The sequence below is a fragment of the Girardinichthys multiradiatus genome, chromosome 12, assembly GCF_021462225.1.
Source record: "Girardinichthys multiradiatus isolate DD_20200921_A chromosome 12, DD_fGirMul_XY1, whole genome shotgun sequence".
NCBI lineage: Eukaryota > Metazoa > Chordata > Actinopteri > Cyprinodontiformes > Goodeidae > Girardinichthys > Girardinichthys multiradiatus.
This window is the reverse complement of record NC_061805.1, coordinates 34,533,100-34,557,698: the sequence shown is the minus strand read 5'-3', so window position 1 is coordinate 34,557,698 and position 24,599 is coordinate 34,533,100. Positions and strand designations below refer to the sequence as shown.

Sequence of the window (24,599 nt, the reverse complement as noted above, 5' to 3'; positions counted from 1 at the left end):
AGTGTGAGCGGCCATCTGCCACGACCGACTGGGGGTTTGAGAGAACAGAGCAGAGACACAAAGAGAACAAAGAAGCACTGATCCAGGAGTACTTTCTATGGGAAGTAAAAGTAAATGTTAGTGGATGTAGCTCCTTTAGTGGTTTCATCTAGAAAGAAAGAACAGATAAACTCTGAGCCAGTTTTTAAGGTTAGAGTCTGAAAGAGAGCACATAGAGTTAGTTACAGTAAAAGCTCAGTCAATTGCCATGTCTAGGAGAGAGAAAGGGTTAAACACTTAAAGACAGGGCTATGTGGATCATTGGTAGAGGGTGAGCATTAAGTTGTTGCCAGCAGAAGCTTGGATGATGCCCCTCTCCAGAAATGTGTCACAGGTAGACACAGAGTCAGGCCAGGTGTAGCTTCTAGGAAGAGAAAAGAGAGAACAAAGTTAAAAGCTGAAATAACAGCAAATAATGCAAAATTGGAGAGTAGTGTGAGAATGTAGCGAAGAGGGTGAAAGTGGTCATTATGTCCTCCAGCAGCCTAAGCCTATAACCGCATAACTACACAGATAGTTTCAGTTCAGATTATTTAGTTAAACGGTGCTTATTTACAACAATGTCGTCTCAAGGAACCCAACAAAGGATCCCACTGATGGTCATTGTTATACTAAAAACTACAATGATTGGGATACATCCCTCTGTCAGACTGATTATAACCATTGGAAAAGAGAGGGGTCATACAGGTAGCAGAAATGGAGGGTGTGTTTGCACCTCAACCATAACTGAGCCGGTTTTCTACTGAAGAATGTTTGCTGTTTATTGAGGTTACTACTTAGAGAGTGAGAGTTTGGCTGATAAAAGGAAGGTTAAACGGAGGACAGCAATATTGCTCAGTTTTGGGCTTTGGATATTTCCACATCTCTCTCTTAAGAACATGCCTCATTTGGAAATGTTGGCATCATCTCAGAGGATCTACTGTCTTTAGGGAAAACTCATGGAGACTGTTCTTTACTGTTACTAATGCTAACTGTGATAATAGCTAATATAATATAATGTCAAGTCTGTAGTCATTGAGGCCTTGTTCGAAAAATTAGTAAAACCTTATTTTGCAGAAACTGCTCTCTCTTTCCTACGAGGTGTGATGTCGCTGCTGCTTCCAATATAGATAATTAATGACAGCTCATGGCAGGAAGGCTAAGAGGAAATATTTTTATTTCTGTTTGAAAGAAAAATCTACAATTGACAAAAATTATTTAGCAGGTTAGAGCTGTACAGAAAATGGAGATCGAAAATTGTCCACAAAACACAAATTTGATAAATTTCAGATTTTGTTATTAGAACAATCAAATTTAATGTACACAATATTTTTTTCCAGTGCAAAGATCATGTAATAAATGCTCATTTTCTGTTTAGTTTGTGTAAAATTTGGCCTAGTCATAACAATATTTATTTAAAAACTCCAGGCATATAAATACTATTGTATTCAGTGTATATTTAGCCCATGTTAAAACTTTACCAGAAGAGTGACATAAAATGAAACTGAAAAAGACAATCTAACTATTCTGAGCATGCGATGGGACCAAGTCTTAATGATACTTTTCTAAAAGGATGACAGGTCCTTTCTTCTTGGAAATGGTGACATTTTAACTGTACAAGTTTCTGCTGGTGGAAGTGTTTTAGATGAGGTGGGTGGGTTCATCCTGCCCTTTTCCTTAGCTGTTGTACAGTTCATTCATGGGGAGCATGTGACAGCCAGTCAGCTGCTAATCAGGGAGAGAGAACCGCAGCCTGTAGGAGGGAATTTCAAGACTGTTTCTGATCTTATGATTCATTAAAGGGATTGTTAGAGAGGCTTTTTTTATGGCTCTGTAGTAAAAACGTTATTTTACTTCTATATAAACTGAGCAAGCTTACCTTGGTAGATTAAGGGTTTGTTTCACCGTGTTGCAAAACCAGAATGACGGTGGACGTGTGTGAAGCAAAAGCATAAATATTTTTTTAGGTTAATGGTGAGTTCAGTCTGTGTCTCAGAAAATATATTCAACAAACATGTTGTGAGCATCCTACCCTGTTTTCCCTGTTCAGTCAAATGTGCTGACTGAGCTCCGGAAGTGGAAATGTGCGTTCATGGAGCAGCACAGGCTGGAGATGATGAAGGAGAGGGAAAGGCATGCAGCCCAGACAGCTGGCCTGAAGTCGGAGCTCGACAACCTGAAGGAGCTGCTGCACACCTACGAGATGTCCAACCAGAGAAAAGATGAGGTTTGTGTATTGATTGGCTTTCTTTGTGTGACTGTTGGTGAAAAATGGATTGTGACTGAAAGCAGCAGAACACATTCCACTTCAGTAATGATGCAGTTTATTGCACTGAGATGGCTTGTTGAGGCTAACTCCTCTTCCTCAGATGTGGAATAGAGCTTGTTACATTTAGCTTTCATTAAAAACCATAGTGTTTATCTTTTAATCTTTTGTTTCTGTTGCATTCTTTTCATGACTTGTTCCCCCATTGACCCCATTGTCTGGTGTTACCACACCATAGTGAACATTGACACACCTGTTGATTAAACAGGTGAAAGAACAAACCATGTCTATGTGTGAGCATCTTTACTTACTAACACAATGTCGTTAATGCTTCCTTTCATCCCCAGTGAATCAGATGAGAAAGATACTGTTTTAGACTGGCATGCTTACTGTGTGACGTGTTGTCTCGCAGGTGATCAAGAATCTGAGCCAGGTGTTGGACAGACAGAAAGAAAAGCTGGAAAAGATGAGGGCCTTCACGCACTGGAGACTCCAGCACGCCGAGGCCAAAGAAGAGGTGCACATAGCAGAGTTCCTACAAGTTTGACACTGTCTGCTGTGAGATTTAAGGGCTCTTCATCTGAGGCAGATGATGTAAATGTCCTCCACACACATCTTTATTAAATGGTAAATGGTAAATGGACTGAACTTATAAAGCGCTTTTCCAGTCATACAGACCGCTCAAAGCGCTTTACACTAGAGCCACATTCACCCAATTGCACTCACTAACGCTCACACATTCATACACTGATACACAGATCGGTAGGCAACTTGAGGTTAAGTGCCTTGCCCAGGGGCACATCGACCTGGAATCAAACCCACAACCTTCTGATTGCAAGACGACTACTCTTCCTACTGAGCCACAGTCACCTCATTACTGAAGGGATTGTTTTTTTAATCGTTAGTTGTATACACAGCCATCTTGGGTTCATTTCCTGACCTTACTGCATGTCTTCTCTCCCTGAACTTCGGCTGTCTGATAACTGTCATTACCAGTGACAGAGGATGAATTATGTTCTCTGTGTTTTGATAAAATAATGACACAAAATTTGTGGTTAAAGGAGCTTTTCTTACAAGGCTACATACAATGCTTTGCAAAAGCGTTCAGTCTTTTCCACATTGTGTCTTTCTGCTTTAACCTCCTTCACAGCTTCCTCCCTGACCTGTCTGCTGCATTCCTTGGTCTTCATGATGCTGTTTGTTCACCGGTGTTCTCTAAAACACCTATGATGCCTTCACAGAACAGCAGAATATGTGCTGAGTTTAAATTAAATACAGAAGGACTCTATTCGCTAATTAGGTTACTTCAGAAGGGTTTTATTTATGGGTTTTAAAGTAAAGGGGGCTAAATACAAATTCAGACTACCCTGTCCGTTCCTATGCACATAATAGTTTATGTTGGTCTCTACATGAAATCCCAGGTTGTACCACGACAAAATCTGAAGGGGTTTCAAGCAAAATAAATACTCTTGCAGGGCACTGTAAATCCCACTTCCATTGAAAACTTTCTGTAAAATTTTCTCCATTAGTTACTTTCTCAGCGGTGACACTGTAGCTTTCAACATTCGTGTACTGATTTTCACTAAATTAAAGTCATTCCAGACAAATTGCTGCATGGAAAAAATGTTCCCAAGCAGCACGAGAAGAAATTCAATGTGCAATTATTAGCTTGTGAATATTTCATGTTCCTGTGCTTCCCCGTCAGGCTCATGCTGTTCGGGTGGCTCGGCAGCACCACAATTTGCAGCTGAAGAAGAAGGTGTGGTTGGGTTGGCACAGTCTGGTCCAGAAACACTGGAAGGTCAACGTGGAGCGAGCCTGCCGCTCCAGGGCTGAGGAGGTCTGTTCCCGCCTATCCTCAGAATATGAGGCCAAGCTGGCAGAGGTAAGTAAACTACTGAAGAATATTGAGCCTGCATTGCTGGATGTGTGGTTGGTGTCAATGTTCTGGTACCAAATTTAGTCATATGAAGCAAACCATCTGTTAAAGTTCTTTTTTTAAATGCATAGCTTAAGATTTATGGAGTCATTTGTTATAAACATGACCCATTTCAGCATCCAAGTGAACAAAAAAACCCACACTAGATTTGTTTTTATTTGTATTTCACATTGTATAAATACTTGGACTTTTTTTGGTATGCGTCTAAACTCTGTAAAGTTGACTTAATTGAAAGAGAAATATTATTATTATCAGTATTGTTAATAACTAATAACCTATGATTTCTTTCTGTCTCCACAGCACTGCGAGGCTATAGAGAAGGCTCAGGCAGAGATCCGGAGACTACACATGGAGCGAGAGCACTATGAGGAGTCTATGAAGAAAGCCTTCATGAGGGGCGTCTGTGCTCTCAACATGGAGGCTCTTAGCATGTTCCACTCCACGGAAGGACGAGCAGAGCGGCTACAAGTTCATGAACCACGCGGTTTGTAGCAAAATTACCTGACAAATTTAGAGATAATCCTCTGAAGCAGCTGACAGCTGTAACATGCCAATCATTAGATACTGGTCACATTTAATGCCAGTCTAGGAGTGGCTAGTAGGATGTAGAAAATTTACTTCAATGGCGCACCTCTAATAATTTAGAAAAATCTAAAGTCTAAATTGTGTACGTTTGTTCAGTTGGTGGGAAAAAAATATTAAAAGGTAAGAATTTGTTAAATGACCAGTACCACACTTATTGGTACAGCTGCTGTCAATACTTCGTACATTCCACTTTTACCAATTGGATGGTATCCCTTTACAAACCTCAGCGACTCTTTCCAGAATTTCTATATGGTTTCATCCTGTTAATTCACTATGTCAAACATGCTGGAACATAAGAAGCAGGATTTACCAAACGAAGCAGCCGTTCTACTGAAGCTCATGGCTGCTGGAGGTGGATCTCATTATTATTATCAGCTTGTTCTAGCATGTTCCTCTCCTCATCCATCTGCTCTCGGCTTTAATGAGCTTTGCATGCTATTATCTTATTGTCAGAGCAGGCCGCTAATTTAATACTGTGTCCTGATTCTTCATACTCTTTGTCAATAATGTGGCACTTTGGCCAAGTATAATTATCCTCGTTAACTACACAAATGATCTAGAACTTAAAAGTAATTATAAATGATTATCCTCCTTTTTAATTTGTCTACAGCAAAAAAGATGATGGTAACCTATATTTTTCTTGTAGATTTGTTGGCTCCCCAGGATGAGCACGGATCAGCCACGCTGACTCAACTCCAACCATTTCCTTCCTCAAGAAGGTTTAGTCCAGTTCACTTTGACCGCCCTGAACCTTCACAAAGGGAAGCTGATGATATGGTGACAGAACTATAATTTACTGAAATCCTTTCTTGTTTTACACTACTTACTCTGTTTAAGCCTAAATTTGTTTCTTTGTGTATTTATCAGTAGGTTTTTGTTTTCTTTTCAAAGTTCTCTTTAGATCAGCCAGTGTGTGCACATTTGAACCTTATCTACATTTTTTAAGTGAACACTGTTGTTCATTTAACTACATTGCCTTGCAAAGGTATTCACAGTGCAACCAATTGTATGAGATCAAAACAAATCGGTGCGTAATTGTGACATGAAAGGAAAATCATAAACGGCGTGAGCTTTATTTTGCAAAGAAAGGCCAAAAAAGTCTGTCTCTCAGTGTAGAAAGCTGGAGAGACCTAACCCAGCAGAATTGCAGCTGTTTTACAGTGAAAAGTGGTTCTCCAAAGTATTAATTCAGGGAGGGTGAATGCAAATGTATGCCAGGCTTTTAACATTTTTATCAGTAAAAAAAAACTTTAATGCACACAACGCAATGTGCTAGTTTGTTTTGCGGCACTTCATTTTTTTTCACCCTTAGCTTATTGAAGGATATATGGAGGTTGACTGATTTGCATACAGTCTCTAAAGGTCTGTGGATGGGCCCACTAATGTCAGGAAGACAGCTACTTCCTTCTCTGATGCACCTACTTTATACTCAACTCCAGTTTTTTGTTTACTGCCTTTTGTTCAACAGGTTGGCCCCAGAGGACCCGCATCCCAAGAAGAGAGACTTCCTTCCACTACAGTGGTTCACAGCTCTCTCCCACTTGGGGGCATTGCAAGCTCCTCCAAACAGGTTAGTGCTGGACACAAGATTCACAGGCTCTGGTCTTAAAGTTTGAAGACAGTACACCTTCACAACAGCAAAGAATCAGGGATCATTCTGGAAAATTATGGAATTTGATGTCCGTATTTTCCAGGTCTGGATAAGTATGGAAAAAGGAAATAGGAGCTTGAAAAATGTCCAGTCTTTATTTCTCCCTTCTTTCTTATGTCTATCCTTCCTTCCTTTATCCTGCCATCTTCTTTTCTTTTGTCCTCCCTCCTTTCCTTTCTTGTGGTTTTCCTGTTTCTTTCTTTAGTGCCTTTCTCGCATCCTTCTTTCCTTCCCCTCCTTCTTTGTAACTTTTTTATTTCCTTTCTTTCTTGTTCATTTTCTTAGCTTCCTTGGAGTCTGTTTTTTCCTGTTCCACATTTAAGGCCTGACCAGTGTAGTCCACTGTGAATCTTTGTCTTATATTTTAAAATGACTATAAGGGAAACAAAATAACATTCCTATCTTTTATGACCTGCCTCTTTGTTTCATTCATAAAAATGTTCTTTTATGATTTTTCTAAATGCAGCCTTGCTATTGTGTTGTTTCAGTCTGGTGGTCGGATTGTGACAGCAGGTCAACAAAAGCCCTCAAAGTCTGTGACAGCTCGCATCACTGCGCGGGCTGATGTTGGTAAGGTTCCAAACAGCAGCCTTCAGGTGATGGGAGTGGCTCCACCAATGAACTCTGTGGTAGTGGAACGTCATCATCCCGTTACACAGGTATGGGAGGTGGTGGAAATCTTTACTTCGAGGTATATACTCAGTACATTCATCAGCTACGTGAAGCTGTAAAATTTCTCTTCTCATTCTTTCAGCTGACTGTCGGACAGGCGACGGCTGCAAAGTTTCCTCGATCTTCCCAGCAGAGCCACGCGCCCGCTGCAGGCAGAGGGTCATCCCGAGCCCACACCAGCTCATGCAACGTCCACTCTATAAAAGTAGTGGACTGATCACACATGTAGCATGTGTAGATTTAGCATTTAATTTATTCAATGCAAAAATCTTTATTTGTCCTTTTAACATTCATGGGAAGTGTGTTAGGTTGGTTTCCTGCAACATTTAGAGTTTTAAGTGAACTTTTACCTCTTATCAAATGTTTGCTTTAAATTATGCACAGTTGAAGGTGGATTTTATTTTTATAAAATCATTTTTGTGCATCCATCCATGATTTAGAAACAATCTAGCAGCAATGGTTGCTTACTTTCTTAAAGCAAAGTCATATTTTAATGATCAGCACATTGCTATTTTCTAAATAAATGGTTTTACCGCTAACTTATTACAGATGTCCATGGTTGATGATGGTATAAACAAAGTTTATATGTATCCTAATCATGAAATGCAGCAACTCCTGCCAGTGTTCTCTGCCTCCAGCCGAATCTTATCTGTGAGATGAAATATTAGATTAAACACTGTACACCGTCACCGACCATTGCTTATATATTTGTCAGTATGTTGGTTTGGGGGGGGGGTGGTGAAGGTACCTGCAGCCTTCCTGTTCCCAGTGAGGACGAGGTCTTGGTAGAGTTGTTTAGAAGGACTCCTCTGAGTGAGCTCCTCCCCATGGAGCCAGATCAGCAGCATCCTGTGGCCATGTTCTTTGTAGCTGTGCTGACCTGTGGACCAACAACACAGCACTGTAGAGTCAGGAGAGCCGGTCAGCTTGTCAAGATTTAAACGAGTAGTCCGTTTTATAATAGAAGGTGTTATGATAACAGGGTTCCTGTGCAGTTTGGAATAGGTATTAGGAAAAAATATTAGAGCCGCATCAACATGTGGCAGGGGAAGCTGGAATCGAACCAATCCCCCCCCAAGGCACAGTCTTCCTGATATCTGATCAATTAATCTATCAGGCCATCTAGTTGGCTTGCTATCTTTCCATCATGCATCTTTTTTATTCATCCATCTGTTAGTCATTCCTAAGTGCTTAAGTAGTGTTTAAGCTCTGTGATTTGTGACACATAGTGATTACATGAAGACTGTTTTTATTTTCAAAGCTTGTCCTGTGTGTTGGTTTTTGTGGCACCTGTCCACTGATCTTCAATAGCAGACACTTGCTCCTTGGTGAAAGCCCAGTTCTCTGCCAGTCTTTTCCAGTCTCCGGGTTTCAGGAGCTCGTACGCCAGGCGCCAGGCAGTCGAACGGAGTTGCTTGGTTTCATTCCGGTGGTCATGTTTAAACGTTAGCGGATGCTCATTGTGAACACTTTCATTGAGCTCAGGGTTGGCCTGAAAGGGCAATTAAATCATGTCAAAAGAGTGATAAAGGCCACCAGCCCCTGAGAACAAAGTGCTATGGGAAGATATTATTGGCAAAGCACCAAAACATGATTAGTAAAATGAATGTCAGAGTTGAGCATTTCTGCAATCAATAATGTTAGGGAATCATTCATATCTTTAATTACATTTCAGGTAAATTGGCTGTCAAATTTTTATTTTTTACATGGGATCCTTTCATGTTATTAAAGGGGATTCAGCTAATGGAGGATGTGTTGGTGCCAAATAAATCATTTGTGATGAATTTCAAGCCCTGGGGGAGGGATACAGCTCATAAAAACACTGTAACCATGTCAGCTACATTGCTGCATAGATATTGCACATTTCTTGTTCACAGTGCTCTACATTTTTCTCACCTTTCTCCAGCTGTAGTATCTTTCAGCTTTGATGATCATGTCCGCAATCATCACCTCATTTGCTCTGGCTGCCACACCCAGAGCAGTTTTACCCTGCTACTCCACATTCAGCATAGGAAATGAGACTGATGGCAACATTTATCTCATTTTGGGAAAAATGTTCTTATGTTTAATGTGTTGTGCTTGTTATGCCATAGATACATCACGTGTAGGGCTGCGTTCAGGTGATTTTATGTGGTAACTGCACGGGCATTCTTACTTTGTTCCGGCGTGCTACATCCACACCGACTTTCAGAAGCATTTCCACGACTTCAGTCCTGCCGAGCTCCGCCGAAAGATGCAGAGCAGTCTGGAGCCTCTAACAGGACACAGTACAATGCAGGCCACATTCTCAGGATTATTGTTGACTATATGTTGGCCTGACATCTTATCGGGGTTCAGACACTGTCTGGAAAAGTCTCAGATATAATTTAAGCATTTTTATGGTCTGATAAATACAGAAAATAATATAGAAAAGAATTTATATTTTGCTTCATTCTCTGTTAGCTCAGTAAACGCTGTATTAACCATATATATTACTTTCGTCCGTCCGTCCCCTTTCCCGTCTTTTAGTCATTTTGCTGTTCAGTTCCTTCTTTCAATCATCTGCCCTTTTTCTTGTTTCTTTGTCTCCTTTCCTTTACACCTCCTTCCTTTCCTTCTCCTGCACTTTTCCCTTCCTTCCAACTCTTTCATTTTATCCTTTATACCTTCTGTTTGTCACTTTTCCTTCCCTGCTTGTTATATGTATCCTTTACAAATTGGCAAAAAAAAGAAATGTATCTGTGCTAATTGGTGTGGAAAAGTTTTTAATTTGGGCATATTATGTGTAGGAACCCTTTGCTATTATACTTCTGAGTTTGATCATACCTTGTTAACGTTGTTAACGTTGCAGCCTGCCACTACTAGAGAATGGATTACAGGGATGTGACTGTTTTTCACTGCCAGGTGGAGAGGGGCCTCCAGCTGCTGAGAGTAAACACATTCATTTATATAACCAAAAACAGGATTCAATGTAAGATGCAACAATACTGATATGTGTCAGGGATGAAGGAAGTACACTCAGTGGCCACTTTATTAGGTACACCTGTCCAACTGCTCGTTTACACACTAATCAGCCAATCACATGGCAGCAACTCAATGCATTTAGGCATGTAGACATGGTCAAGACGATCTGCTGCAGTTCAAGCCGAGCATCAGAATGGGGAAGAAAGGTGATTTACGTGACTTTGAACGTGGCATGGTTGTTTGTGCCAGACGGGCTGGTCTTAGTATTTCAGAAACTACTGGGATTTTCATGCACTACCATCTCTAGGGTTTATAGAGAATGGTCCGAAAAAGAGAAAATATCCAGTGAGCGTCGGTTCTATTTCATCCCTACTGACTGCCAGAGGCGGTGCTTCAAGCACTGAATGATCATTCTTGCGCATGCGCAGGTCGAGAATTTAATAACATGGTCACATGTGACCTACCGGTGGCTCACGTGAGTCTATATGGTCACATGACACCGGGAGCCCAGTCCCTTCCTTTTTCTCGCGCGCAGGTTGATGAATGCAGGTGTTGACTTGTGTTCGTTGTTCCTCTTGCTGCTAGATCGTTTGTGGTCGGAGCTGCGTATGGTTCTGCCCTCCAGAGGCTGCGCAAGCTGCTTTTTCTTCCAGGTTTTCTAGTAAGTTTGTTCGGCTCGCCGGTGGCGTTTTCTGAGTCTATTTACTTTCTTCGGCAGTGGTTTGCTGCTCGCTTTGACTTGTTCCCTGCCTATTGGCTCGTCGGTAGCGTTTTTTCTGCTCATGCTGAGTCCGTTTAATTTTCGGCAGTGGTTTACTGCTCGCTTTTGTTTATTCCTGTTTGTCTGACTCGCCAGTGGTGCTTTCTGCTCGTGCTGAGTCCTACGGTTGTTGCTGTTGTTGCCGTCACAGGGTCTTGACGGCGTTTTTTTCTGCCCGTTCGACCCCATCTGTCCCTAGGTCATGGACAATCGTTGTTGTGCGTCCTGTACGGCTCCTCTGCAGCCTGAGGACGGTCATGACATGGGCCCTCCCTGCCTTGGTGTTGACCATCTCAGGGAGGTGCTTTCGGATCATGCCTGCTCTGACTGCAGCGTTCTGCCCCGAGCGGTGCGTTTGGCCCGGCTGTCCACAGCGGAGCAGCCTGCTGACTGGGCGGTCTTTGTCCAGCAGGATCCGTTGCCGCCTGGACAAGCTGCGGCCTCGACGAAGAGGGTCCGCTGCGGATGTGCCTTTGGCGTCTGGGAGGAAAGCCAAGCAGCACGGGCCCACGGGACTGTCCACTAGAGTGGATCAGCTTTCGACGGCGCTGGCCCAGATGAAGGCCCTCCTTCAGTCTCTCCGGGCGGATTGTGGCCACGGCGAGACTTCCCCTCCTGAACAGGGCGGGTCCTTGAATTGCGATGATGATGCTATTTCGGTTGCGGCTTGGTTACCCTTTTTCGAGAGGACTTTCCGGAGTTGGGCTCCCGGACCTCAGGTTCGGACTCCGGTGCCTCTCAGGGAGGTGCAGGGGAACCGGTGTCTGCGGCTATTAGAACGGCTCTGGGCCGTTTGCAGCTGGATGTTCCCCCAGCCCAGTCTGCTCCATATAGCGCCTTCTTTAGGCGTCGTGATGCCGACGCCGCCTTTGTCATTCCTCCCTTGGCGGAGTACGTCCAGGAGCTGCATGCTTGCTGGACGGACATGAGGGCCTTTTCCCGCCCGACGACGGATGGCAGGGCCCTGGCTGCCATGCATGAGGCGCCCAAGTTTGGGTTGGGCTGCATGCCCTCTGTCGAATCTGCCATTGCCTCTCTTATTGTTCCTCCTGATGAGGCGTTGAGGCCTAATGCCCGTTGTCCACGACCGCAATGCCGTGTCATGGACGATTTACTTTGTAGAGCCTACGACTCGGGTGCCCAGATGGGCCGGATCGGAAGCTCACTCTCCCATCTAATGTTGGGCCTCTCCTCTTCTTTGGAGTCGGTTCCCTTGGACCTATCGACTCAGGCCTTGTTGGACGCATCCCTGCAGGCCTTCGCCCTGATGACGCGTGAGCTTGGATGCATGCTCTCTATGCTGGTCCATGCTCGGCGCCAGGTGTGGCTGGCGCAATCATCCTTAACCGAGCCTTGCAGGAGAACACTGAGGGCTCTTGCTGTGGTTCCGCCGCACTGGAGGCCTTAGATCGTACAGCCCAGCACTCAAGAACATGGCAGCAGCTGGCAGGTCTCCATAGACCTGCCCGCCGGCCTATTGCTGCTGGGGGCTTGATGCAGGGTTCCTTCCTCCCTCCTGTTCCTTTCTTGGGGTCCACGAGCATGGGTCCTAGACCGAGACCGGCGAGGGCCCAAGGGGACCATGGTGGGGCCCAGGGTTCGCGTCCAGTTTGGTCTGCTCAATCCGGTCGGCGTTTCCCCAGGGGGCCCGCTAGTGATGTTGTGGAGCCGGCGGTCGGGTTTTTTTCCCCAGGCCAGCTCAGTTATTGGGCTGTTCACGTCCCGGACTCGTGGGTATTGTCCACTCTGTCACGGGGATACCGTTATCAGTTCTGCCGTCGGCCTCCCGTCCCCAGCTGAGCCAAGATGACGGTCATCTGAGACCCGATGAAGGCTCAGGCGCTGCACCGGGAGATCTGCACCTTGCACGAATGTTCCGGTGGACCCCCTGCGGGATCCAGGTGGTCTTTATTCAGTTTATTTTCTAGTTCCCACGAAGACCTGTGGTCTTCGTCCGATATTGGACCTCCGGGGTCTGAACGCTTTCCTCAAGGTTATGCCTGTTCACATGTTGACCACCAGGGAGGTCCTGCAAGCGATCTCCCCAGGTGACTGGTTCGCGTCTATCGACCTGAAGGACGCTTATTTTCATGTCCCCATTGCTCTGGATCATTGGCAGTTTCTCCGCTTTGCGTTTCACAGGAGGCATTCCAGTTCAGGGTTTGGTCTTTCCCTCTATCCTCGGGTGTTCACCAGGTGTGTGGCAGCGCCCATTTCCCCCCTGCAGGCACGGGAACTGTGGATCCTGCCTTATTTAGACGACTGGCTAATTTGTGCTGTGACCCACGATCAGGCGATCCAAGACACTGGGACGGTGCTCGCCCACATACGTCAGCCTGATCCCCTCCCAGGTAACTGTTTTTTTAGGCATGATTTTAGACTCTGTTTCCATGACCGCCTGTCCTTCTCCTCGGCGGGTCGCCAATATTCTGGCCACGCTTCCGAGCTTCTGTATTGTACTCACAGGCTCCGACGGCTTCGGGTTGTGCTTCAGTGCCTACAGTCTGTCCCAGTGGCGGAACGGATCCTACATCATGGCGGGTGTTCCGTTCGGCCCCCTTCCGTGTCGGAGGGAAGAGGTCCATGTGGAGGCTTCCTCCAAGGGTTGGGGAGTGACCTGGCAAGGCCATGCGGCTCAGGGGGTGTGGTCGCCGCGGCAGTGCGGGGTCCATATCAATGTTCTGGAGCTGATGGCTGTGTTCCTGGCGCTCTGTGCTTTCCTTCCGGGGCTCCTGGGGAGACTTGTGTTGGTTCGGTCGGACCACACCACGGTTGTCTTTCACATAAATCAACAAGGGGGTCCAGGTCTCTGAGACTACTGTCCCTGACCCGCCGGCTCCTGGTCTGGGCGGCGCCACGCCTTGCCAGCCTCAGGGCAACCTATATTCCTGGTCCGCATAACGTGTCTGCAGACTTTCTGTCGGCAGGTGCCGCTTCCGGGGGAGTGGTGGCTTCACCCAGAGGTGATGGATTGCATTTGGGCAACCTTTGGCAGGGCAGAGGGTGGACCTGTGTGCCTCCAGACATGCGGTTCACTGTCCCCTCTGTTTCTCCGTGATGGAGAGTGCCAGTCCTCTGGGCTGCGACGCACTGGCGCACGAGTAGCCTCAGACCCTTCTCTATGCCTTTCCCCCATTCCCCCTGATCCCCCAGACGCTCCTGAGGGTTCTCCAGGATGGGCACGATCTTCTGTTGGTAACCCCGTTTTGGCCTGGGAGGACATGGTTTCCTCTGCCGTGTGGGCTCTGCTCTGGCTCGTTCATGTGCCTGCCCTCTGGGAGAGACCACCTCTCTCAGATTGTGGGCTGGATTCTCCACCCTGATCCGGGTCGTCTGAAACTCTGGCTTTGGCCTCTACAGGTGCAGGCTCTGCCTTCTCCCATTATGAGGGCAGGGTGGGACAGATCATGACTGGCGCATGGGCACTGTCCACGCTGGCGCTAAGTGGGCAGTCTTTGCTGACTGGTGCCGTGGTAAGGGGCTGGACCCTGTTCGCTGTCCTGTTTCCCATTTGCTGTCCTTCCTTCAGGAGTTGCTGGATCTGGGGCGATCCCCTTCCACTTCGAAGGTGTATGTGGCAGCAATTTCCCGTTGGCATGTTGGGTTTGGTGGTTGCTCTGTTGGCTGGCATGGGGATGTCACGCTGTTCCTCAAGTGTGCCGGGCGCTTGTGTCTTACCAGGCGCCCTGTGGCCCCTACGTGGGATTTGTCACTGGTGCTTCAGTCTCTCCCTTTGAGCCAGTTACGAGGATGGACCTCAAGTGGCTCTCCCTGAAAAGCGCCTTCCTGTTGGCCATGGTTTCTGCTAAACGGGTGGGGGAATTGCATGCTCCATCTGTGTCTGAACCATGTTGTCGGTGGAACCCAGATGGCTCCATTGTTACGCTGTGGACTAATGCTTCCTTTGTTCCAAAGGTGCCTGCAGTGGCTGGCAGTGTTCTGCCGCTCTGGCTTTCCCATTTTAATCCTGGAACCCCCTCTGAGCCTCTTTGCCCTGTCCGAGCACTCGAGGCGTATGTCCGCTCCACCTTACCCATTCATCAGATTGACTGTCTCTTCGTCTGTTATACTGGCACTCGGAAGGGTCAAGCCCTTTCTAGACATCGGTTGGCACGTTGGATTGTGGAGATGATCTCTGTGGCTTACTCCTTGCAAGATCGGCCCCTGCTGGGCAGTGTGCAATGTCACTCCACTAGGAGACTGTTCACCTCATGGGCAGCCATGACTGGGGTGCCTCTAGAGGCCGTTTGTGAAGCAGCTTCCTGGACAGTGCCCAGCACCTTTGCCAGATTTTACAGAGTGAACGTCACCACGCCACATCCCCTGCAGGGCATACTGGAGCAACCGGTTTCTGGGTCCTGCTGAGGTTGGTAATGTTGCTGTGTTCCTTGGGGTCTCCTTGGGATCCCTCGAGACCCTGTTGGTATGTGTCATCCAGTGCTTGAAGCACCGCCTCTGGCGGTCAGTAGGGATGAAATAGAACGGTTCTATGAATCCCGGATGACCGCAAGAGCGCTCGGTCTCCGCGTGCTCGTGAGAAAATTGTCGGGACTGGGCTCCCGGTGTCATGTGAATATATAGACTCACGTAAGCCACCGTTGGGTCACATGTGTCCATGTTATTAAATTCTCGACCTGCGCATGCACAAGAATGATCATTCAGTGCTTGAACCACCGCCTCTGCCGGTCATCCGGGATTCATAGAACCGAAGTTACAGTTGTAACTTTCGTTCTGTGGGCGCAAATGCCTTGTTGATATCAGAGGAGAATGGCCAGACTGGTTCGAGCTGATAGAAAGGCAACAGTAACTCAAATAACCACTCGTTACAGGCAAGTTATGCAGAAGAGTATCTTTGAACGCACAACACGTCGAACCTTGAGGCGGATGGGCTATAGCAGCAGAAGACCACACCGGGTGCCACTCTTGTCAGCTAAGAACAGGAAACTGAGGCTACAATTCGCACAGGCTCACCAAAATTGGACAAAAGAAGATTGGAAAAACGTTGCCTGGTCTGATGAGTCTCGATTTCTGCTCCAACATTCAGATGTTAGGGTCAAAATTTGGCGTCAACAACATGAAAGCATGGATCCATCTGGACTTGTATCAATGGTTCAGGCTGGTGGTGGTGTAATGGTGTGGGGGATATTTTCTTGGCACACGTTGGGCCCCTTAGTACCAACTGAGCATTGTTGTGATTGTGAATCTGAGAATATTATTTAATATTAATATTTTATCAAATAATATTTCGGTCTGTTAAGGGTTGTCCTGTGAATACCAGCCCAGTAAGGCGATGGTATTAGGACAAAATAGAAAGGTGTGAGACGAGCTCTGACATTATTGAACAGAATAAACTCTGCACATATATGGAATGAATTCACACAATTTCTTAAAATACAAGAATTTATTAACAAAAATAAGTCAACTCAAAGTCAAACATATTTCAATCAACAAACTCTTTACTATGCTAAAACAATCCAACTAAACTACCAAGCAGAATTAAAGAATAGGGAAGATTAATGGGCTATGTACAATATAAACAAGTTGATTAAAGATGATTGAAACCATGACTGAATAACTGATGCAACATTACCATGCAATGTTTATGTTTGAGAACCAATGATTATCTTGAAGAATCTGGAAATGAAGTTAAGTTAGTCTTGGAACTAACTTAGGAAATAATCAGCAACCTTTAGACAACCATTCACAATGCAAGATCAGATCAAATATTTTAATAAAATATTTTAAAAAATGATCTGCTGAATAAAACCAACCTTCTGGATGACCATTTCTCAACGGTGTCTAATTAGCTGCTTTTATTTATTGAAATAATATTTGAAGAAATATTAAGGGAATATTTTGGAAACGAGCCAAATCTTTCTGGAGAAATGGGGCTTAATGGTGTTTATTTAGTTATCAAATCTAGTAAATGATGTTCAGGGACTATTATTCACTAGCTTGAAAACTAACAACCTTTCTATTGAATACTCTTTAGTAGCAAGCATGTGTTCTTACTGGTTAGCAGTTGGGCTAACAAAGAAGCTGCTAGCTTAGCACCAGAAACAAACACATACCTTTAAAGTACCAGGGTTAATATAAGGGTTAAATGCATAAGCGCGGACGGTGCGTTATAATCACTGTTCTGTTTAAAATCACCCTTTAAATAAAGTTTGTCTTAACCTTAAAAACATACAAAGAACACAAACCGGCACGTGCGCTGCAGATAGCCCGCTAGCTCTAAGATAACCGAGCTTCACAAAAACCAAACTTCATAAATGAAAACATACAGATTATTTCGTCCTAACTGTTAATTTGCCCAAACCTAACCTCTGACCATGGTGAGGAAATGTTGTCCAAGGGCGAAGTTTGAAGAAACGTCCACAGTCAACAAGCGGTTAGCTCGGTAGCTTCGCGGGGGGTTGAAGGTGTGCTCGCTCTGAACAAAAGGGTTAGCTAACCTCCTCAGCTTCTCCTGATCAGAAGGTGCGTTCGTTCTGTGAACAAAAGGGTTAGCTCCGGAGCTGTAGCTGGGCCGCCTGTCCTGTCCGCTGCGGTCTCTGCTGTCTTCCTTCCAGACTGGGAGACCGCATCTTTGCAGGGGCGTCTCTCGAACACCGTTTGCGTCTGCGGGGGCTCGGAGAGACAGTCAAGCAATGCTTGTACCTTAATTACCCCGTTCATGAATGAAAATACCGGATACACAGACAGTATTTCATCCGTACTTATCTTTGCATATGATCGATGATTGTATGGCTTCCTTGGATCCAGTTGAAGAGTTTGTCTTTTTGCCAGCAAAAGACATCAGCACGCTGGGCCTCACCTGACCGGTCTCACTAGAGGCTGTGTGGAAAGAGGGCGGATGTAGCAACAGCTGTGCTTTTATTTGGGTAGTGGTGTCACAGGAAGTCTGCAGTTATCCCGTTTCCTGGCTGTGCCGGAAGAAGGTTAATGCGCTTTATTTTGAAAGTTCCAGATATGTCTGTACCGGAGTTTAATGTTGAAATCCATGGCTGTGGGTCCCAACAGCATCGTGTCCACAGCCCACCTGAGTATTGTTGCTGACCATGTCCATCCCTTCATGACCATAGTGTACCCATCTTCTGATGGTTACTTCCAGCAGGATAACCCGCCATGTCATAAAGCATAAATCATCTCAGACTGGTTTCTTGAACATGACAATGAGTTCACTGGACTCAAATAGCCTCCACATTCACCAGATCTCAATCCAATAGAGCACCTTTGGGATGTGGTGGAACGGGAGATTCGCATCATGGATGTGCAGCCCACAAATCTGCAGCATCTGTGTGATGTTTCCAGTACCTTGTTGAATCTATGCCACAAAGGATTAAAGCAGTTCTGAAGGCAAAAGGGGGTCCAACCCAGTACTAGCAAGGTGTACCTAATAAAGTGGCCAGTGAGTGTTTATTGATCCCAGCTAGTTTGTGTTTTCTCACCTGGTTTTGAACATCTGTTTGGGCGTTGTACTCTAAAAGGAGTTGGACAAGAGACGAGTCACCTCTGTCTGAGACTGGATGGAGAGCACTGCATTTGGCCTGCAAAGAACAAGAGTTCAGCTGCAGAACCTGGATTGCTTGTATCATGTTTTACTGATTGCCCAAAGCATGCAGCAGGTAGACTTTGTAAAACACTATTTTTAAATGTTCGGCAGCAGGATGGAAATCATTCTTCAAATTTCAAATCTGTCTGTACCACTGTGAGGATGTTTGGGTCACAGCCAGCCTCCAGCAGAGCCAAGACACATTCTTCCTGACTGTTCTCTGCAGCCTGGTACAGGGCTGTCTCGCCATCCTTAAACACAGGAATTCAGAAAAAACCACTAGTCTTTTGAGCAGAAACAAAATAAAATTAACATTTCCTACATTGAAGTAACTTAGACGAGCTATTATGCGATAGTTAACCAAGAAATTACAGTGCAGCTGAGAGGTCAGGGTTTAAATTTGTGCTGGATCACAGTATGTGTGGTTGCATTAACAGGGACATGTCTGATAGATCTTAATCCCAAGTAGAACCACCAGGCAGCAGTGGATTATCCACACAAACCAAGAAAGAGAAGATGTTTACAATGATTGTCTACCATATTGACTTCATCCCGAGTATCAAAGCTCTGCAGCAGCAGTTGGATGGCATCCAAGTGGCCGTTCCTGGCAGCTAAGTGCAGGGGCGTGTCCCCTCTCTGCCAGAAGGGAGGGAGGGAAAAGGCTCGCATCAAAGAGGGTTTGACTTTGAGCTTCCTTGTAGGTGTGACTCAGAAATATGAATGCAGGCACTCATAGACATTAACAGCCTTATTTATACAAGGAACAAGATGCACCAACATCCCACACAGACCTTGTTGGTCTTCATTGTTGCCATGTTGTATGGGTCCATCAGTGTTTTTAGCATTTCTATGCTCCCATGTTCTGCTGCCCGTGCAAATGGACGATGTCCTGACTGGAATGCAGAATAACAGTGCAGGTGCAGACAGCATCACATAGTGAAATCTATTTAAAATGCCAGGGTTTCGTGACAAAAGATAATTTCAAAACATTTCCCATCTTAAATTTGACATATTCTGTATAATTCAGCTGGGAAAAAAACTATTAAGGGAGGAAAGTAAAAGTTGTAATGACCTGGCTGCACAGTCCTAAATTAATACTTTGACTAAACCATTTTTACTCAGTTTCAGCCTTCAGTAGTCTTTGGTAGGAGTCTTTTAGTGTAGGTTTTGAGGCAAAACTAAGTGGTACTTCTAATTGTCATTGAATTCAGCTTGACAAAATCTTAGTTCCATCTTAAGGAAAGTAACCTCAGTCCATGACGCTGCCACCACCATGTTTCACTGTGATGTTTTTGTGCCATCCTTCGAGACTGTGCCCATTAAGTTTGGTTCCATAATTCACTTTCCTACAAGGTTTCAGGAGATTTCTTGCTCGACTTGGATGTTTTCTTTGGAGGACAAAGGCTTCTGTGCTGCAGTCTTACAACTTAGCTGAAAGATGCAAATGTTAAGGTAATTCCACTAGGACATATTAACTTTATTTCAGGTTCATCAGATTCACTAACTGATGGCAGATGTGAATTTAAAAAGACTGAATGTTGAATTAAAAGATTCTGCAACGAAATGTTATTTTAATGCTGAGCACATCTATGCAATCAGGTTATTGCAGCTTTTTTGTTATTTATAGCACATTTGTTCTTTATTTGAAATGTAAAGGGTAAATTTCATGTTAAAGATTAAAGGAGTTTAAAAATGATTTATTGCGGTTTTAGTTTTTTTTGGGTTTTTTTTTAATCAGCATACTGGTGTTTTAACAGGTATGGGAAAATCCACTGTACCAATGTGCTGTGCTTCATAACGAAGTTGGTCTAGTTTCAAATATACCAAAAACATTTACCTGATCATCCTTGTCTAATTCTTTCATCTGCATATCATTAATAATATACCCAATAATTTCAGTGTGGTTTTTGATTGCAGCACAGTGCATGATGTTCAGTCCTTCCTGAGAAAGAAAAAAATGTCAGGAGTTAGATTGGTCACACAAAAAGTACACACATTAGCTTTATTATTGCTACTCACCACATTAAAATAGATAACATGGTTTATGGACTTTATCTGTTAGTCAGAGAATCTCATAATTATTTACCTCATTTTCAGCCTTCTGTTCAGCCCCAGCCTGCACCAGTAATTTAAGCATCTCCAAACTGCCAAACCAGGCAGCTAGATGAATGGCTGCCATGCCATACTGCCAGAACCAGAACATAAAATGATACTTAAACATTTAGCCTAAGCTACTGTTCTTGTTTTCAACATTTCCAACCCTCTCACCTTGTCCTTTTGATCCACTTTGACCCTGCGCTGCAGAAGGAACTGGGTTGCCTCCTTGTGTTTGCCAGCCACTGCGTAGTGAAGGGCTGTCCTGTTGTGCTGTTTTGCAGTTACAGACCATATTACTGCTTCTTTTTGGAAAGTTTTTGTTAAACTCTATTCCTGATGATACTTTAATTGTTTCTCTCAAAATAAAGAAGACAAGCAGCCATGTGTAGCTTATTAAAGGTGACATTAAAACAATGTTGTAGTGACTTTTTCTACCCACCACATTTTTCGTATTGACGTTCAAACTTTTTCCAAGATACTTCATGGTTTTCAGATCATTCCTCTTTGCTGCTTCCATGAACTGCTTCTCGGTGTCGAGCACTGTTCAACACAATGGGAGGTTTCACACACAACTATTATCTTACACTAAACAATTAATCAGCCCCAGTAGTAAATCATCCAGTTTCTTGGACTTAACATTTTATAGATACAACTTTAGATGAGTTAACAACAAATTTATATTGTGTTATAATTCATTTAATTAAAATGCAGAAGCCCATCCTTATTGCTTCTGTTTAAAGTTTTCTCCAGGATCTGCTGATCATCATATTTTTTGTCTGTTTGCTCATCCAGAACATTAAAGTGTGTGTGGTAACACAATGCAATGAAAAAGTACATCCACAGCCATGGACATAGAGATACTTCATTTTAACAATACAGCAAAACGCAAGTGATATAAATTAATATGACTGTAGATCTTCTTTCTATTAGAAACATGAATTCCAGATTGAAGTTTGCTAACGAGAACGTAGAGAAACAGCAGGACGTCTGGAATAATAATCTTTGGACAGATAAAGCTGAATTAAATGAACACCGGAGCAGGACATGTAAACAGCTAAAGCCAACTGTGAGGTGTAAAGGTGGAGGTCTCATGGTTTGAGCAGACATGGCCAGATCATCATCGTAGAATCCACCATGAGTTCTACCATATATCTGAAGATATATCTTAGGAAAATGTGAGACAAAAACAAATTAGAGCGGGAGCGAAACTGGACCCCGAAACATAATGACCCTAAACATATTAGTAAATCCTCCAAGGATCAGTTGAGAATTAAGAACAGGAAAGTCCCAAATCTTAACCTTTTTCCGATGCTGTAGGGTGACTCAAACGGCTATATGAGGATGAAACCCCTTAAACATCACTACAAGAAGCCATATTCCACAAGTTGTTTCAACCAAAGAGGATCCCATTACCTTTTAGAGGGTACAGTGTCCCTACTTAGTGTTTATATCTTTTGTTTAATGAGTAATGCAAAGTTAATGTTTGGTGTTTATCTGCAATCAAATAAGTTCCTTTTCCAGAGATATGTTTAAAAAGAATTAGATATCAATATGGGAACAGTTCTTTAAAAGAACTGAATATTTAATGGGGCGAATTGTTTCACATCTGCATATCGATCTTAGAGAAGCACCTAAAGCTAGCCATCAAACTACTGAGGGTTATAAGGCTATTTGGCTTGCTTATTATCAACATGCTTATGTTGAATATCTGTCGTGTTTATTATGGATATGGTTGTACATTTGTTGTTTGTGTTATTGCCGTGGAGCCCGCCCGCATCTCTCTTAAAAAAGTCATTTAAATTTTTACTTGGATTAATAAATGAAAACTGCTATTCTGCTGTGAGAGAGATACACAAGCTATAAAACATTTTGCAAGTCATCCCAGGAACATAAACTCAACAACGTAACCAGAGGTATTAACTAACACCTCAAAGAGCATGTCACACTATACAGGTATTAGGTTGTTAAAAGTCAAGCATTGAAATGATGCTTTTAAAGTTCAGATCTCAGTCCAAATGAGATGAAGTGATTGGATGTTGAGAAAACTGTGCATAAATCTAAACATAAGTGAGTTTTATCAACATTGAAAGGAAAAGCGGGCTGAATTTGACTCATAAACGATAAAGATACTGCCATGCAAAACCTGTTGCTTATTCTAAAAGCTTTTAAATAGCATTTAGGTGTTTACTTTAGATTTGAATAAATCTGGGGTAACATTAATCAGTCAAATAAACTTCATATGTTTAGCACGTTTGATACAATGTTGTGGAACACGAAGTGCTTTACAGAGTTGAAACCCTGCTCCACCAAAACAAACAGCAAATTGACATAACAGACAAAAACACGGAAGCTTGATTGTTAACACTAGAATTTTTCTACCCTAGATCTAAAGTAAATAGGATAACAAAACAAAAAATACACATAAGTGCACAAGCATAAATTATAAATAAAATATCTTTAACATAAAGGTGAGTATGAACTCTAAAATAAAAAATAAGTGTAATAAAAATGTTCTTGTACCCAAAATAAAAGCTAATTTAATTCACTAGGAATAAAAGTCGTCTATTTCAGATTTCAGAATAAAAGCTAAATTAAAAGTGGGTCTACCTTCTTAAACATTTTTTATGAATTATTGAAACATAAGTATTATTTTGAAAAAATGTTGAACGTTTGTTATACCTTGATGAAATGTTTTTAAGATGTGATAAATACATTTTAATAATGTAATAATTGTATTTGTAAACCTGAAAATACATATTGTTGGTACGGTAAACTTGTTGCACTGTGGTTGGTTACGACTGTTTTTTCTGCTTCTGCAACTTTGTGAGTGTTTACTTTGGAAAACTGAAATTCTCCCAGCCACCCTCAGGTCTTCAGCAAGTCCAGAGATGAGTAAACCAGTGGTGAAGGGAAGGCCTCACAGTATGTTTTACTTCTTAATTAGGTGATATGTATAAACCTGCTGCATGAAGAACTGGGTATTCAGCAGGAATGTAAATAAAATGCTCAAAAAAATAAAGGGAACACTCAACACATCCTAGATCTGAATGAATGAAATATTCTCATTAAATACTTTGTTCTGTACAAAGTTGAATGTGCTGACAACAAAATCACACAAAAATCGTCAATGGAAATCAAATGTATTATCCAATGGAGGCCTGGATTTGGAGTCACAGCAAACCTTCTTGCCACAGCTCGCATTGATGTGCCATCCTGGATGAGCTGCACTACCTGAGCCACTTGTGTGGGTTGTAGAGTCCGTCTCATGCTACCACGAGTGTGAAAGCAGCACCAACATTCAAAAGTGACCAAAACATCAGCCAGAAAGCATAGGTACTGAGAAGTGATCTGTGGTCCCCACCTGCAGAACCACTCCTTTATTGAGTGTCTTGCTAAGCGCCAAAGATTTCCCCCTGTTGTCTATTTCATTTACACAACATCATGTGAAATTGATTGATAATCAGTGTTGCTTCCTAAGTGGACAGTTTGATTTCACAGAAGTTTGATTTACTTGGAGTTATATTGTGTTGTTTAAGTGTTCCCTTAATTTTTTTGAGCAGTGCATATCTGAAAAGATGGCCTAAGACAATTAAGAGCTTTCTGAAAGTGTAAAATTATCTTAAATCTAATTTGAAGCCTTAGCACGTAGTAGAGGAGGGTTAGTTTGTAAGTAGAACATTTCTATTTCAAAGATTATGCACCTATTTTCTAGCATGAGCGTATTAGTAAAGAAAATACTCCCTTCCTTTGAAGGAAACCTAACTGCACTGCAGTGTAGTTAAGTGTTTCTCACAGTTTTCCTGTTTTTCTCAGTTTGCTACAGCATACTCACACATCTCGCTGGTGTCAAAACTGTCATCGGTCTCTTTGTCTGAGTGCTTGCTGGGTCCCTTGAAAGTGTCTTGTTGCATCCACTTTGGAAGGTCCAGATTTTCCATCTTGGGACAATGCTCTTTGATCATGGTCCTCAGAGCCAAAACTCTTCCCTCCATTTTAACCTCATATGAAGTAGCTCTTTGTAAAGGGTCAGGTTGGACCGTTTTACTCAGTTTAAGAAGTTAAACAGCAGGACTTTAATAGAAAGCCCTTATCTGTTTTCTGAAGGTTGATCCG

General features: G+C 43.4%; 2 protein-coding genes across 3 annotated transcripts in view; one reads left to right on the top strand and one right to left on the bottom strand.

Annotated features, from left to right (window-relative positions):
* The window catches only part of poc5 (POC5 centriolar protein homolog (Chlamydomonas)), an 11,357-nt gene extending 3,683 nt beyond the window's left edge, over window positions 1–7,674 (top strand). For both annotated transcript variants that reach the window (XM_047382297.1, XM_047382298.1), the window contains exons 6-13: window positions 2,069–2,245; window positions 2,697–2,801; window positions 3,990–4,169; window positions 4,524–4,707; window positions 5,455–5,585; window positions 6,277–6,378; window positions 6,948–7,118; window positions 7,214–7,674. In XM_047382297.1, coding sequence (XP_047238253.1) covers window positions 2,069–2,245; window positions 2,697–2,801; window positions 3,990–4,169; window positions 4,524–4,707; window positions 5,455–5,585; window positions 6,277–6,378; window positions 6,948–7,118; window positions 7,214–7,348 — 1,185 coding nt within the window. In that variant the 3' untranslated portion in view covers window positions 7,349–7,674. The remainder of the gene's footprint in view (window positions 1–2,068; window positions 2,246–2,696; window positions 2,802–3,989; window positions 4,170–4,523; window positions 4,708–5,454; window positions 5,586–6,276; window positions 6,379–6,947; window positions 7,119–7,213) is intronic.
* Window positions 7,511–24,599, bottom strand: ankdd1b (ankyrin repeat and death domain containing 1B). The gene is made up of 15 exons (XM_047382299.1): window positions 24,319–24,599; window positions 20,926–21,026; window positions 20,658–20,756; window positions 20,476–20,574; window positions 20,227–20,331; window positions 19,181–19,282; window positions 18,927–19,025; window positions 18,542–18,640; window positions 18,286–18,384; window positions 9,937–10,035; window positions 9,287–9,385; window positions 9,028–9,123; window positions 8,422–8,623; window positions 7,880–8,011; window positions 7,511–7,780 (listed from the first exon to the last, which is right to left on the bottom strand). The coding sequence occupies exons 1-15, from the start codon at window positions 24,476–24,478 to the stop codon at window positions 7,728–7,730; spliced, it is 1,644 nt and encodes a 547-aa protein (XP_047238255.1). The 5' UTR covers window positions 24,479–24,599; the 3' UTR covers window positions 7,511–7,727.